The 17,072-nt window shown below is 45.9% G+C and overlaps 1 protein-coding gene across 1 annotated transcript in view; it reads right to left on the reverse strand.

The window, feature by feature from the left end:
- The window catches only part of KIAA1751 (KIAA1751 ortholog), a 146,614-nt gene that overhangs the window by 79,113 nt on the left and 50,429 nt on the right, over positions 1-17,072 (reverse strand). The window contains exons 2-4 of the mRNA XM_006871776.1: positions 15,068-15,209; positions 13,146-13,244; positions 11,183-11,287 (exon numbers count right to left, since the gene is read on the reverse strand). Coding sequence (XP_006871838.1) covers positions 11,183-11,287; positions 13,146-13,244; positions 15,068-15,209 — 346 coding nt within the window. The remainder of the gene's footprint in view (positions 1-11,182; positions 11,288-13,145; positions 13,245-15,067; positions 15,210-17,072) is intronic.

Consider the following 17,072-nt stretch of genomic DNA (forward strand, 5'->3'; position numbering starts at 1 on the left):
GGTCGGAACCGACTCGACGGCACTTAACAACAACAACAACATTGTTCCTCCAAACTCAAAGAACATTGAAAAGAAACACGATTGGAGTTCCTCAAGTATGCCACAACTGCTGTTTTGACATGGTGTACATTGAAGAATGCAGAATTCTTCAGGAGACGGCTAGAGAACTGGAAATACCACCTTCAGAAGTGTATAGACCTGGAGGGAGGCTACGTCAAGTGATAAGAGCTTCTCATTTTTATATTTGTGCTTAATAAAGGTTGTTATTGTTGTTGTCTAGTGCCATCTAGTTGGTTCCAACTCATAGCAACTCGGTATAGAGTTTCTGAGGAACAACTGGTGAGTCTGAACTGCTGACTGTGTTATTCAAACTGACCTTGTGGTCGAGTTCTTATCCCACAGCACCACACCAAGACTTCTGTAATAAAGGTATCTAGGATTTAGTAGCAATACTTTTTAAATTGACTCTCATGTTAACTGAGATGTTCATAGGTTTTTCTCTTTTAATGTATGAGCATCAAGAATTTTTCATGTTAATCTTTCTAGGATACAAACCTTCAACTTGGGCTGGTATCTGTGTCTAAAGCATGACCAAATGTAGGTGTTTACATTTTTATTTTCCATATATTTCATATGCAAAATTGGCCCACAATTTCCCTTTCCTATTCGGTTTTGTCCCTGTTTCACGTCAATGCAGTACCACTTTATTGTAAAAACTGAGCATCTAGTGCTCTTTGTGGGGATAGTTTTAAATCACTGATTCCAGTTTTCAGGTCTTCTGTGTTTGGAAGCATTTCATGACGTCTGCTGATGTCTGGTGTTTTCATCTCTTCCCGAATCAGTTTTCCTCTTATGGTACATCCAGGATGGGATGATTTTTATTCACCCTGTTCATATCTCATTGTGATTCTTCAATGCTAGCATTCCTGTTCTTATCATTCTATAAAATTTTCAGCCATTATTTAATTGACTACTGTTTTTCCTTATTCTCTGATTTTTCAAATGGTTAAATGACACTTTAAGGTGAATTAACAGCTGTGGAAGGCAGGGCACTGACTGGGAAAGATTGGAATTCTGACAATAGGAACTGAATGTTCCCCGGGACAAGCTGGAAGCTTGACCTGCCAGGAGGCTCCCGTCTAGATGAATGAAGCAAACACCTATCAGCAGAAACTCGGGACAAGGGTGTGCACCTGGAGTCGAATTGTACAGTCTGTCCAGAAGCTTGGGTTTTGCACACGGACCCCTGTGCTTACCTGAGCAGCTGGGTGTAGTTCTAATGGTCTGCTCAGCTGGCTGGCAGAAACCTAGACTGTGGTGGAAAACAGAGGCCAATGCTGCGCAAAGCAGAGATACCAAACATTCTTTGGCATCATGTAGAAAAAGGAATGCAAATGTTTATAGTGTTATGTTGGAGAGGTTTTATCATCTGCTACCTGTTTGTCCAAGGAGCTCTGGTAGCGTAGTGGTTACGAATTGGGCTGCTGATCTCACCGTCAGCAGTTCGAAACTACCAGCTGTTCCGCAGGAGAAAGATGAGGCTTTCTACTCTCATAAAGATTTACAGCCTCGGAAACCCTGTACAGGGTTGCTATGAGTCAGAACTGACTCCATGGCACATAATAACAACAACCACCACCTGTTGGTCCAAGGTTTAGCTATGTCCAGAAAGGTTTCAAGGGGTCCTCAGTTCACTGAGGCTTTGGGAAATACTTTGGCCAGGAGAGTTCTTGTTGTTGTTGTTTAGTGCCATTGAATCGGTTCTGATCCATAGCGACCCGGTATAGGGTTTCCAAGGAGTGGCTGGTAAGCTTGAACCACCAACTTTGTGGTTCAAACGACTTTGCAGTCCAGCGCATTAGCCCAAGGCACTACACCAGGACTCCATGTTTACGGGAGCAGACAGTCTCATCTTTTCCCTCAGAGCAGCTGGTGGGTTTGAACCACTGTCCTTGTGGTTTAAACGACTTTGTAGACCAGTGCATTAACCCACAGCACGTAGGATCCCTGAAAAGCACTGTTGTGGCTCTTGGAGACAGAGATGCAGGTGGGAGATGCTGCCTTAGGAAGGGGCTCCTTAGGGAGTCCTGGGGAGACAGACTTCACTTGTGGAATGGGAGTGGGCTTGCAACACCATGGATAGCAGGCCCTATGTCTCTGCTCAGACCAGTCAGGAGGGGCTTTGCATTGATTACTGGGTCCATAGGCTATCAGTTTGTCAGACTGTGATGGCTGGCACATTGCTCTGATGCTAAAAATGATGGCACTGGATAACAGCAAGGTTACACGTGGTAAGCAGACTTCAGTGGAGCTTCCAGACTAAGACAGACTAGGAAGAGAGGCCTCGTGACCTACTTCCAAAAATGAGTCAGTAAAAACCCTATGGAGCACAACAGAATACTGCCCAACTCACTCGTTTGGACAAGTCATTAGAAGGGAGGATGAAATGTTTGGAGAAGTACAAGGCTAGCAAGGGAGACGCTCAGTTGAGATGAACTGGCCCAGTAGTTACAGCGATGGACTCACACGTACCAGCGATGCTGAGAAAGATGCATTTTGCTCTGTTGGACATGGGATTGCCATGAGTCAGAGCTAACTTGATGACAACTGGCTACAACAGGATTGAAGTAGATGAAGATCCCACGAAAACTTGTCTCCATCTGAATTACTGGAAAAGCTCCAGTTTTGACAAGGAGCAAGTCCATTCCAGCAACAAAAATGTTATGGATCTTCAACTTACTCTCCTCCCGAGTGGATTCACAGACCCCAAGTCCTCTGAAAGAAGGGAGGCAGGTGCCCCCGAGGAAAGGCCCTATGATAGATACATTCTGATGATACCTTACAACGTTCTCGCCCAGTCCCCCAGGGAGTACTCGTGGTTACTTGTTAGCGTAGCTGTGCTTGGGGAAGGGAAAGGGCTGTCCTTTGGTCCTGTTGGATCCTGGCTCTGAGCTAACATCAAAGTGAGCCAGAAGGCCTCATGGCTGCTGATGAGGATGAGGACAGAGGTAAATTAGGAACCCAGGAGGTCTGATCTATTGAATGGAAGCAGCTGTGGCAGGGATGGCCAACTGAAGCCTCTTAAACTGCCTCTTCCTTCAAGAACAATCAACTGAATGCACTATTGCATGTCTGGGGTCAAAAGGAACACTGTGACATGTGGGTGTGAAAGCAGCAGTCCTTACAGTGTCCTCTGTAGCCCACTTATGCAGCCTGTCCAAATACTTGGGCCTTGCAGATGGACAGCAAGCCACCTCAGAGTTTTTTGGTGTTCTATATGGAGTCATTGCTGTAGCCAAGCACCACAGACACCAGCATCTGGTATGTAATGTCCATCTGGAAATGCATTTTTCTCCATCTTTCTAAATAAAGAATGCCAAAAGCAGTTTGTGTTCACCTGGAGGGGACTGCAGCATCACCTCAATGTCCTCCATCACAGCTATTGAGACCACCCAGCTCTGTGGTAACTCACCATCCAAGAAGACATAAAGCTGGCCCACCACACTGATGACATCATGTTGTTGTTAGGTGCCATCGAGTCAGCACCAACTCATAGCGACCCTATGAACAAAAGAATGATACACTGACCAGTCCTGGGCCAACCTCACAATTGTTGCTATGCCTAATCCATTGCTGCCGTCAGGGTGCCAATCCATCTTGTTGGGGGTCTTCCTCTTTTTCTCCGACCCTCCACTTTACCAAACATGATACCCTTCTCCAGTGACTGGTCCCTCCCGACAATATGTCCAAAGTATGAGAGATGAAATTTGGCCATCCTGGCCTCCAAGGAGCACCCTGGTGGCACCTCTTCCAGCACAGATCTGTTTGTTCTTCTTTCAGCCCACAGTACTTTCACTATTCTCCTCCAACACCATAACTCAAAGGCATCAGTTCTTCTATAGTGGTCTTTATTCACTGTCCAGCTTTCACATGCATTTGAGGTCATTGAAAATACCATTACTTGGGTTAGGTGCACCTTACTCCGCAAATTGCTCTTCAACACTTTAAAGAGGTCTTGTGCAGCAGATCTGCCTAATGCAACACGTCATTTGATTTATTGACTGCTGCTTCCATGAGTGTTGATGCGTGATCTGAGCAAAATGAAGTCTTTGACAACTTCAATCTTTTCTCCATTGATATGGATGTTGTCTATTGATACAGTGGTGAGGATTTTTGTTTTCTTTACATCTCAGATGCTCTCCATACCGAAGGCTATGGTCTTTGATTTTCATCAGTAAGTATTTTAAGTCCTCTTCACTTTCAGCAAGCAAGATTATATCATCTGCACATCGCAGGTTGTTAATAGGTCTTCCTTCAATCCTGATGCCATGCTTTTCTTCATATAATCCAGCTTCTCAGATTATTTGGTCAGCATTTAGATTGAGTAAATGTGGTGAAGAATACAACCCTGTCACACACCTTTCCTCATTTTAAAACATTCACTGTTTGTTGTTGTTGTTTTAAGTGCCGTCAAGTCTCCGATCCATGGAGACCCTGTATAGGGTTTTCGAGGAGCAGCTGGTGAGCTTGAACTGCTGATCTTGAGGTTCAAATGACTTTGCAATCCAGTGCATTAATCTACAGTGCCACACCAGGAATAAATAAATAGTAACAGATACCCCAGAGGCCCAAAAGAAGACACAAGTGTGCCACAAAGTGGGGATAAATCTCATGAAAATGTGGAGATCTGACACTTCAGTCTGAGGAATGAGAGACTATCACTTCCAAAGTGAAAGACAAATGTTTGCACCTTGCAATTCCTACCTCCAAGAAAGAGACAAACATTTGGTAGCCATTGATTTTGGAAGCAGTGTATACAGTAAAACCTACGAAACCCAAACGTGTAAGGTAGAATATTTTCAGACAAGGAAAACTCAAATGTATTTTCACTAAAATGTTGTTGTTGTTGTTGTTATGTGCCGTGGAGTCAGTTCTGACTCATAGCGACCCTGTACAGGGTTTCTGAGGCTGTAAATGTTTACGGGAGCAGAAAGCCTCATCTTTCTCCCGCAGAACAGCTGGTAGTTTCAAACTGCTGACCTTAAGGTTCACAGCCCGATTCATAACCACTAAAATAAGTGATAGGAAAGTGGTAAAATGGTGCTCTGTCAAAGGTGGAAAACTTGTGGGGCCTGGGTAAACAAGGACATCCATTCCAGTTCTGGCTCTCACAGATTTCACTGTATTTCATTTACTGAGTAACTAGTAAGGCTGCCAATTTTGAGTGAAGCCCAGAGTTAGTTTCCTAGGCAGAATAATGGTCCCACTAAATATGGAGTCCTGGTGTGATGCTGTAGGACAAACACTGGACCACAAAGTTGGTTTGAACCACAAGGTTGGTGGTTTAAAGTCACCAGCCTATACAGGGTCACTGTGAGTCAGAACCAACTCAATGGCACTTAACAACAACAAATATGTCTGGGCCCTAATCTCTGGGACGTGTGAATATGTTACCTTCATGATGTCATGGATTGAGCTGTGTCCTCCAGAAAGATACGTTGAAGTCCTAAGCTCTGTTCCTGTGAATGTTGCCTCATTTGGAAATAAGTTCTTTTAAGATGGAGTATGGCGGGTCTTATAGAGAGGTGAAGATCTGGAGACAGTTATAGACAGACATAGAACAACTATTTGATGATGGAGGCAGATGCAGCAGCTAGTTAAGTATTTCTAGAACCTACCAGAAACCAAATAAGAAGATAAACAGCTCCTTTCTCAGGTCCCTCAGAAAGAATCAATATGGCTGATAACCTGATTGGGACTTCTAATCTCTCAGACTTGATGTTCTTTAAAAGGGAATTTGCAAGTTGCTCTTCAGAAACCCTATACTATGAGTTGGAACCAACTAGGCAGTGCTTTACAACAATAACAACAATGGGTGTCAAAGGACACAGGAGCCAACGGAAAGAACTCCCAATGGCCACAACTGGAACAATGTGAGCAGCAAAGTATTATATAACCCACAGAATAGAATAAATACCCATGAATCTAAAAAAAAAAAGGGGGGGGCGGAATTTGCAGATTTGATCAGTGTCCTGGAATACTCATTCTTTGCAATGTTATCCATAGTTTGTTATGATTCACATAGTCAAATGTCTTTGCATAGTCAATAAAGTACAAATTAAATATAAATATATATAATTATGGTGTTGGCCAAGAATCTTGGAAGTAACATGGCCCTTGTCATGGGGAGACTGTTTTGGATTATCTGGGTAGGCCCAAGCTAATAACATGAGTTCTTATATAAAGAAAACCCTCTCTGATATGGTCAGTCAGAGAGAGAGTTTTTTTCAAAGGAATAAGAACCAGAAATGTGATGTTAGCTGGTTTTAAAGATGGAGGTAGGGACCACAAGCCAAGGAGTGTAAGTGGCCACTGATGGTGGTTATGTGCCATGGTCAGTTCCAACTCAGGGTTTCTGAGGTTGTAATTCTTTTTTTTTTTTTAAGGCTGTAAATCTTTATGGGAGCAGAAAGCTTCATCTTTCTCCTGTGGAACAGCTGGTAGTTTTGAACTGCTGACCTTGAAGTTTGCAGCCCGATTCATAACTACTACACTATGGAAAAAGCAGGGAAACAAATTCTACTTTAGAGGCTTCAGAATGCAGCCTTGTTGACACCTTGGTATTAGCCTGGTGGGACTTGTGTTGAACTTCTGACCTCTAAAATTGTAAGATAATTAAGTCGTGTTTAGTCACTAAGTTTGTGATAGTTTGTATGGCAGTAGCAAGAAACTCATAAGTGGGTCCACTGCAAAGCAAGCAGCCTTGCCATTGGGATTTGAGGGCCCTTCAAGTGTCTGTGGCTGAGCGGGATGCTATACGGGGCCTCTGGTTTTGGAGCAGAGCCATGCCGGCTTCTGCACCTCACCATCCTCCTGCTCTCTACTGGATCCTCTGGAGACTGAAGCTTGAGACTAGGACGCCAATGATGATGGGACTGGCTACCACCAGGAGTTGCATGCTGTTGCTTATCTCCTGTCTCCTCATTACTAGTAAGATGTGACAAATGAGGCAGAGTTTGCCGTCTGTCCTATTCCCTGATGAATCCTAAATGCTCCCAGCAGTGTTTGGTGCATAGTAAGTACTCAATATCTATTAAAATGTGTTAAATGAATGAGTTGATGTTGTTGTTACGTGCTATTGGGTAGGCTCCAACTCACAGTGACCCTACACACACCAGAACCAAACACTGCCTGATTCTGTGCCATCCTCACAATTGTTCTGTTTGAGCCCATTGTTGTAGCTACTGTGTCAATGCATCTCAATGGATTACCAAGCAGGATGTCCTTTTCCAGGCATGGGCCCTTCCTGATAACATGCTCAAAGTACATCCTCGCCTCTACGGAATTTTCTGACTATACTTCTTCCAGATGTGTTTGCTTTTCTGGCAGTCCATGTTACTTTCAAGATTCTTGGCCAACACCATAATTTTATATAAATATATTTAATTGCACTTTATTGACTATGCAAAGACATTTGACTATGTGGATCATAACAAACTATGGATAACATTGCAAAGAATGAGTATTCCAGGACACTTACTTTTGCTCATTTTAAACCTAGGCATAGACATAGAGGCAATTGTTTGAGTACAACAATATCATTAATAGCACAGGTAAGTAAAATTTTGCTGACAATAAGCCAAAAACAGTTGTAACAATACAGAGATAGGCAGCTGTCAGAAAATTAAACCAGATTCAGAAGAGTACATGGATCAAGGGATATGACTGATGACATCAGATGGAGTTTGGCTGAAAGCACAGAATTCAAGACATTTACTTGTGCTTTATTGATTATGTAAAGACATTCAACTTTGTGGCTCATTGAAAGCTATTAATAGCGTTGCTAAGAATGGATATTCCAGAACATTTAATTGTGCTCATGAGAAATCAGGACTGTATCCCCTCATTATATATATTCAGTATGTATGTTTAGCAAATAATCTGAGAAACTGAATTATATGAAGAAGATGACATCAGGTTTGGAGGAGCACTCATCAGCAACCTGTGTTATGCAGACGGCACAAAATTTCCCACTGGAAGTGAAGCGATCTTGAACTACTACTATTAAGATCAAAGACTACAGTCTTCAGTATGGACGGCACCTCAATACAAAGATAACAAAAAATCATCACAGCCGGACAATATGATGATGATAAATGGAAAAATGAGTGAACTTATCAAGGATTTAATTTTGCTTGGATCCACAACCAACACTCATCGTAACAGCAATCAAGAAGTCAAATGATGTATTGCATTAGACAAATTTGCTGCAAGAGACTTATGTGCCTCAAAAGATTTTACCAAAAGAGTAAAAAGGAAGCCCACCGACTAGGAAAATTTTTTTTGCCAGCAATGAAAAGGACAGGGAAAGAATAAAAGGGTCCTGGGATATTGTGCTGAGCCTGGAAGTATTCAGGGAATGACGGCAGATGTCAAAAGGATGGGGGAGTCTGTCTTAAGGAGTTCCCACTGGCCAAATCTGGGATGATTTGAGCATCAAAATAAATAACCATGGATAGATACATAAATGTGGAAGAAAGGGTTTTTACAGTAGAAAACCAACTAATAAGTTTAGAAGGAATGATGGCATTAGGAAAGTACCCTTTGGCAACAATCATCATCATCATCATAATAATAATAATAATAAATTCAGGCAAGAAATTCAATGCATGTAGGCATTCACAGTTGAAAGAGGGATGAAGAATAGAACTTTCCATTGTCTCTCCCCATAGGTGTGAGTATCTGAAAGTATCTCCCCACAAAATACGTGTGAGTTTGGAAGGAAAAAGGAACTCTCCTTGAAGAGACCAGGCGGACACCATTTCAGTTAAGTGGCCTAATTCATTCCCGCAATGTGGACCCATTGTGCTTGGCTCCACAATCAATGATCATGGAGGCAGCGGTAAAGTAACCTAAAGATGTATGGCATGAGGCCAACCTGCTTCGAAAGACCTTTTTAAAATGTTAAAGAGCAAAGAAGTCAGTTTGAGGACTAACCCAAGCCATGGTATTTTCAATCATCACATATATATGTGAAAATTGAACAATGACTAAGGGAAGACTAGAGAAGAATCCATGCAGTTGAATTATGGTCTGGGTGAAGAATATTGAAAGTACCATGGATGGCCAGAACAAACGAATCTGTCTCGGAAGAAGTATAGCCAGAATGCTCCTTAGAAGTGAAGATGACAAAACTTCATCTCTCACACTTAGGACACATTGTTTGAAAGCACCATTCCTGGAGAAGGGCATCATGCTTGGAAAAGTAGAGGGTCACAGAAAAAGAGGAAAACTCCCAGGGAAACACAGCAGCAGCAACAATGGGCTCAAACATAACAACTGTGAAGATGGTGCGGGACTCAGCAGTGTTTTGTTCTGTTGTACGCAGGGTCGCCATCAGTCAGAATGACACCTAACAACAACACACCAACCATGAAGCGACAAATCACCAACGTGTGCCTCATGATGGGACACCTGGAGAAAGACAGGGCATTATTTCTGTGGTATTTTAGCCAGAAATCTCCAGGAAACATCTAACAAAGTCAATTTGAGGGGCACAAGTAGCCTGTAATCTTTAAAGAAGCCAAAGTCATAAATGTCCCAGGAAAATTGAGAGCTTTCCTTGGTTGGAGGAAGCTGGAGAGGTTTGAGGAGATGATGCACATGCCAAATTGGGTCCTTTCCTGATAAAGGACACGAGTGTGGATGTTCTTACTGCTACTCTGCTTCCCCTCTGGAAGCTGATGGTTGTGAGAAGCTAATGATTGGCTCTGATCCACAGAGACTCCACTCACAACAGAACAAAACCTGCCCAGCTCTGTGCCGGCCTCATCATCTCTGCTGTACATTTGCTTCACCAAGCGCCATGTCTCTCTCTACGGATTGGTCCCTTCTGATGACATGTTCAAAACGGACTGGACAAAATGAAGTGTAAATTGCTTGAAATAAAAAAAAAAATTTTTTTTTAATGCAAATGGACAATCCTAGTGACCCAACAAAGGTAGGGTCCCAGGGTTTTACCTCACTGCCCAAGAACACTGACCTCTCTGGGGCTGAGTGGAGAAAGGAAGGTATGGGTGCCGTAAGGACTGTAGTAACCCCCCCACACCCCATTTTCTTCCTTGCTGTCATGTATATTTGCATACACACCAATCAGCGCTCCTGTCCCTGCCGTCCTCTCCCTTCTATTTCACACAGGGTACATGATGGCTGTGACCTTCATCCTTAGTCCAAAGGTCATGGGGTATCAAGTTGGAGGTAAAATGAGAGAGACTGAGTCAGGTGCCAATGGATCTCACTTATGGGCGGAGGGGACACATGATGTGATTTGAACCAGGGCCAGCTGTGTTCCATTAGAGTCAGCAGTGTGGGCTGTAGCTGACTTTGCAGGCCTGGTCCAGGGACCTCAGTGTGCCTTCTGGAACAGCAGCTACTGAAGAGCTTACGAGTGGATTTCCCAGATTTTTTTTGCAGTAAAGGCTATGGACTGTGTTGCTTCGGCTATTCAGGAGCTCAGGTAAGTCCTCTACTCGGGCTGGGCCTCCATCCGGAGAGACAGGGCCATGGCCGACATACAATGGCAGAGGGACCTGACTCTGATCCATGGCCCTAAAGCACATCCTGCTTCTCAGCCTCCTGCCAATGCTGACAAAGGCAGCAGCTCCTTGGGGGTGACAGGACTTTCTGTTTCTCCAGGTCTCCCACTCACTCTGTGAGCCACTTATACAGCTAGTTGGCATTCGGGCAACCTTGGGTATGTCAGAGGAGAACTGTGCTCCCCAGGGTTTTCTTTCAATTGTTTGCAAGGCAATCTCCGGGCCTTTCTTCCTAGTTGCCTCTGGGTGCACTGCAACCTCTAATTTTTTGGTTAGCAACTGAGCCCATAACTTGTTTGTACCACCCAGGGACTTTTGAGTTCATGTATTTGTTAGTTGCTGTCAAGTTGGCTCCAATTCCTAGTGACCTACACAGAGTCCACTGATATGCTTGAGCCCATGCCAGTGGACTGTAGCAGTTCAGTCAGTTCGTGGAGTGTTTCTCTTCTGTTTGTGGATCCTCTGCTTACCAATCATGAGGTCCTTTTCTAGCAATATGTCTTTCTTAATGACAAGTCTCCACAGTAAAGTCAGTGTCTTGCTTCTCAGGAACATTCTGGTTGCAGTCCCCCCAGCCCTGCACTTACTCATTCTCCTTCAGCGTGGAGGTGATGCTCAACTGCAGGTCTCGCTCATTGTCCAGTTCCATGCACAGGCGGCTGTAGGCGGCCTGCAGGCGCCCCACGGCAGCACTGCAGGGCAGGTGGCCAGGAAAGGAGAGAAGGTGGGAAACCAAGTGAGAACCTTTAAACATATGGACATCAGAGAGACTTCCTGTGGCCTACACTCACTCTGGAATCTTCCCTATGTCCATGTGATGGCTTTACCTTGCCTTGTTTTCATCACTCAGTGAAAAATCCATCTACACACACACCAGCCCTCCTCATGGACCTGTTTACACGAGGCATTGCAGCTCACTGCCTTGGCAAGTCCCCAACCCACAGGGGCTTGGGTTCCACTAGAATGCTGGCCCTTGATCACCAGAGCTCTGTACAGGCCTGTCATTTCCTCTATAGACACTGGGAATGGTTCCCTTGAGGGCCAGGTCTTCATGTGGCAGGCCAGGCTGTTTCTGGCTGGGGAGAGCATGGTGGACAGGCACGTCTGCTGCAAGACCTGAGGAGTGGGGTGGCTGAGAAATCTGGAAGGGCCTCCTGGTTTCTACTGGCCATGACTTCTTGACTTTGTCCCCCTCTCCCTTCCCATGGTCATGGCTGCCTCAGTGCACCAAGCCAATCAGCCAATGCTCAGGGAGTTGTGAATGGACATCCTTCTCAGCCACAGCCAGCACCCACCACCCAGTGCTCGGTTGTGCAGGAAGAACAGGTAGGTGGGACCTTCTCTATGACACCCAAGGGAACTGCTCAGGGTGTCTAGCTTTCCCCAGTGACCTCTGTGTGTGGACAAGGACAGTGCTGGGAAGAGGGAATCTGAGCAGGCTCAGTCCCAGCAACCTTGGTAGATACCTGGCCTATGGGACCCACCTGTACAGAGCACTGCCCAGGTGCCAGGACCCTATCACAGCCAGGGCTGTGGGCTCACCAGGCCCAGGACCTTCGGTAATGCCCTGAGACCCCTCGAGTCAGGGGCCTGGTGTCAGCCCATTCAGTCCTCAGCTTTCTCTATCCCACAGCACAGGGCTGGTTAGAACCAGTGCCCTGGGGCTGGAGTGCCGGGACCAAGACGGCTTGTCCCCTATCAGGAGGTGACTCTGGACAAGCCACTGAGTGTCCCTGCACCTGAGCGTTCTCATCTGTACAATAGTGCCAACCCCAGGGTGCTGCCACGAGGATCACAGGAGCTGAGGCGAATTTAGCTTTCCTGCTTGTAGTGACACTCACTGTGTGTCATAAGCGTGGGCCACTTGCCAAGCAACACCCTGCCCTCCCTCCCTCTAGCTGAGCCCAGGCTTGAGTGTCACATCCTGGCAAACACCACCCACCCTGCTGCTCATGACAAATGGCAGTTCGGATGCTGAGATCTGCCCACCACACCTGGCTCTGCCCCCTCTCTCCTTCCTTCTCCTGCCCTACCCTGGCTACCTCCCCATGGCCAGCCACATGCACCCCTACCCTTTCACCATGACCTGGCCTATCCCCACCCCACTGCCCTGGGCCATGCCCACTGAAGCCCTCCCAGCCCATCACATCTGGCCCTGTGTGGAGAGTTTCATGGTGATTGCATGCCCCCGTCTCATGGGGACCATGTTCTAGCCCCTCCACCCAGAATGTTCTTTCCCCGGGTGACCACATGGCAGCCTTGTTCTGGTCACTCAGGTCCCATTTAGAGTTGTCTCCAGAGATAGCCCTCCCTTTTCACCTCAGCATTTTGTGTGGCGGTTTCGCGCACTGCACGAGGCTTGTCTGCCCGAGTACATCAGGCACTTCATAAACAACAGTGGACCAGGTGAAGCTCTGCTGACTGATGCTGATGAGCCAAGTGACAAATGCCAGCTTGGCACCCAGCTACCTCCTGGGTGCCAGCACAGACACACCACCCACCAGGCGACTTGGAGGGAGATCGGACAGCCGGCAGGACACCAAGACCTACATGTTATTGGCCTCCTTCTCTGCATCAATCTCTGCCATCATGGCTTCCTGCTGTCTGGTGATGAGGTCGATCCTCTGGCGGCAAGCACGCAGCTCCCCTCTGGAAATTGGGACGAGACCCGGGATGAATGACTCTTGTAGCTCAGTCATTCCCCTTTCCTGGCGCTTGCACTATGCCCGGTCTCAGGGTACGTGCAGTGGGCAGTGGGGATGCTGGCCAGGCACACTCCCCAGTCCAGTATGTGACTTGTTCCCAGGGCTCTCCCTAACTCACTTGAACTTAGAGAGATGTTGTTTTCTGGAAACCCTGCTGAGGGGGGCACCCCTGTGACCTCCACTCCAAGTGAGCAAACATGCTCTCTGTAGCTGAGGAAAAGGCCATGAATGGGGGAATTTACATGGATTGGCATGAGTAAGAAACCTCTGGCTACCCGAACACCCTGGTTACAGTGTGTGGGGGCTGCAGAGACCATGGACCACAGCTCCTCGGCATTCTAAAAACACACACTGAAGAAAACAAATAACTAGCCTCAACCATGTGGAACTGAACTGAGTCCTGGCCTAAACCTTTGCTCTAAAAGTCACCTGGGGATCATGCATGGGACCACATCACGACGCTGCTACAGAATGCACATTGTTGTTGTTAAGGGCAGTCAAGCCGGTTCCAATTCATAGTGACCATGTGTAAGGGGGTTTCTGAGGAGCAGCTGGTGGGTTTGAACCACCGACCTGTAGTTAGCAGTCCAGCACCACACCAGGACTCCAGGATGATAATAGAAAAAGGAAAAAAAAAAAAGTTGACATCAACTCAACTCTGACTCACGGTGGTCCCACGTGTGTCAGAGCAGAACTGTGCTCCACAGGGGTTTGAGTTCAGTGGCTGATTTTTCGGAAGTATATTGTTAGTGTTAGACCTTTTCTTCAAGGCACCTCTGGGCAGAATAGAACATGCAATCTTTTGCTGATCAGCATCGTTCACTGTGCCACCAGGAATCCCAGGCGGACATTGTTATTGTTAAGTGCCATTGAGTCGATTCTTACCCATAGCGACCCTGTATAGGGTTTCTGAGGAGCAGCTAGTGAGCTTGAACTGCCCACCTTGCAGTCTGGTGCATTAGCCCACTGTGCCACACCAGGAGGATATTAGGGAAGCATTAGTTGTTTTCTTAAACGTAGCAAAGGTGCTGAGGTTGTGCACAAGAATGTCTTTATTTCTAGGAGCTGCTGAAGTGGTTAGGTGTAAAGTACCATAATGTTTGTGACTTGCTTTTAAATACATCAGCAAAAATAAAGTATGCCTGTAAAGCACACACAGGAAGAAGCACCAGCGTGATCCTGGCATTGGTTCGAGGCGATGGCGTCCAGTTGCCTGCCGTATGAATTGTTTTCTATGTCTGACATTTTCCTAGGTCAGCGATGGGGAAGTATCTTCTCTCAGGGTCAGCCCTAATCAAGGTGGGGCTACCAGGAAGCAGCGCTGTGGGCAGTGTTCGGAGCCCACCAGTCATCCTGGGCCTGACAGGGCTTGGAGCACAGTCTAGGAGAGCAAGGGAGTGGATCTCCCCAAATGTGATGGGACCAGAGGAGGCACAAAGGAGCTGGCTGATCTGGAAGTCCACTGCCTGCTGCGTGGGCAATTGCAGAAGGGCAGGAGACCCCATGGAAGGGCTCTCAATCCCTGTCACAAACTGTCTGACAGCAAAACCACCTGCCAACAGAACAGGCAGCCCAGCCTCTAGCCCTCTGCACACGGTGAGCAGACAACCCAGATGGTGGAGGGGCGGAGGAGAGGTTGGGCTCCAGTCAGTTAGGAGACCCCTGGGAACACGGTGTAACCAAGGCCCCATCCTGGACTGGGAAGTGTGTCTGACCACCTGCAGAGCCTGGGAGGGTGAGGGAGAGCAGTGGCCCAGAGGCACCCACCTGGTTTTCTGAATGAAAAGGTCTTTCTCTTCATGCACCATATCCAGATGGTTCAGAACCTTTCTCAGGTGCAGAGTCTGAGCTCTGTCTTTGTCAGCTCTTTTCGTCTTGGGTTTCTTGGTGTCAGCATCTTGCTTTTTCCCTGGACTTCAAGTAAATAGGGTACCAGCTGCCATTTCCATCTACCAGGCCCTGATCCTTCTCCAGGGGCCCCGACCGGTTCACTCCAGGCTCCCCCCATTTCTGAGGGTGGTGGAGGTGAGTGAAGGGGAGTTGGCGGTAACCAAGGTTGATTACCAGGAGTATTCCAGCACAGCATCACTCTCTGATTCCTGAGGAGAAGCTTCAACCTCAAACACTGGACTCTTTACTCCACTTGTGTCTAGAAATCAAGGCAAGAGTTAGAATAACAGAAAGTTGGTGTTAAGTGTTCAGTCTGACTATCTAGTACCAATTCTTGCAATGAGATGAGTTCCTTTATGGGTCTTTTGCCATAGGGCTTTGGAAAATCCATTTGGGAGATTTTCCTGCTAAGCCCTGAGGAGTTCTCTCTGCCCTAGTTTTCTATCCAGAGGGTTTGTTGTGTTACTTTTGTCCCTGTTGATTGACATTTCCTAGGCAAACTATAAATAACTCGGTTTTGCTATTTTTTGTCTGGTCCTGGGTTGTTGCTTGTCCCGTAATTGGTTATTCACCTTGCAGGGAATGGTCAATTACTATGCAAATGATGTGAATTGTAGTAATTATGCAAATAAAGTGTTTGTAGCCAACCAAGATGGGATTGCCATGTTTGTCTCCTGCCACCTTTCTCCCTGAGGGGCCATGCCTTAAAACAGATGAGGAGTGGTGTATATAAGCAGCCAACCTCAGGTTTTTTGAGACAGAAAGAGAAGCTATAGGAAGAAGCAGAAGGAAGAAAGGAGTGAAGCAGAGAAAGAGAGAGAGATGAGGCCAGGATCCTGTATATAACTCTTACCATCTAACCTTCAGTTCTTGGGACTTGAGTCAGCAAGTCTTGGGATTCATTAGAATCTTCAGTGTACGAGTCAGCAGCCTATCATTTTACCTGTGGATCCTGGATTGGTCAGCCTCCACAGTCTGCGAGCCAGCAGCCTGCTGTCTGGCCTGACAATCTTGGGTCATTAGCACCTGCAGTTAATGATGTGACAGAAACCACCTCCAGTCTGATATGTCTGCCTCTAAAACCATGAGAGCTATTTCCTTATGATCTCTCTCTCTATCTCTCTAACTTCCAGACTAAGACAGACTAGGAAAAAGGAGAGGTAGACTATTTCTGAATGTTAAACCTCTGAAAATCTTGTGAATAGCAGTGCAACACTGTCAGATAGCACCAGATTATTGAATATTGAAGCATGATGAAGAACACCACAATATTGTTTGATATAATGCTGGAAGAAGAGATCCTCAGGTTGGAGGGCATTCAAAGTACGACTGGAGAAGAGCTGCCTCCTCAAAGTAGAATTGCCAGTGATGGTGTGAATGGAGTAAACCTTTTGGGACCTTCATTTTCTGACAGGCCACAACTCAAAATGAGGAGAAACCATTGTAAGCATTCTTAATAATTGGAACATGGAATAAAGAAGTATGAATCTAGGAAAATAGGAAGTTGTCAAAAATGAAATGGAATACACAAAGATTAATATCTTAGCCAGTAGTCAGCCGAAATGGACTGGTATTGGCTATTTCGAATCTGACAATCATATAGTTTACTATGTCGGGAATGATAAATTCAAGAGGGATGGTGTCATATTCATCATCAAAAAGAACATTTTAAGATCTATCTTGAAGTATAATGGTGTCTGTGACAGGATACTATCCATATGCCTACAAGGAAGACCTAGAAGAACGATGAAGCTTTCTCCTCCCATAAAGATTTACAGTTTTGGAAACTCTATACAAGGTCTCTATGAGTTGGAACTGACTCCATGGCAGACCACCATCACAAGGAAGACCAGTTAATACCATTATTATTCAAATTCACTCA

This window comes from Chrysochloris asiatica, unplaced genomic scaffold (assembly GCF_000296735.1).
Source record: "Chrysochloris asiatica unplaced genomic scaffold, ChrAsi1.0 scaffold00173, whole genome shotgun sequence".
NCBI lineage: Eukaryota > Metazoa > Chordata > Mammalia > Afrosoricida > Chrysochloridae > Chrysochloris > Chrysochloris asiatica.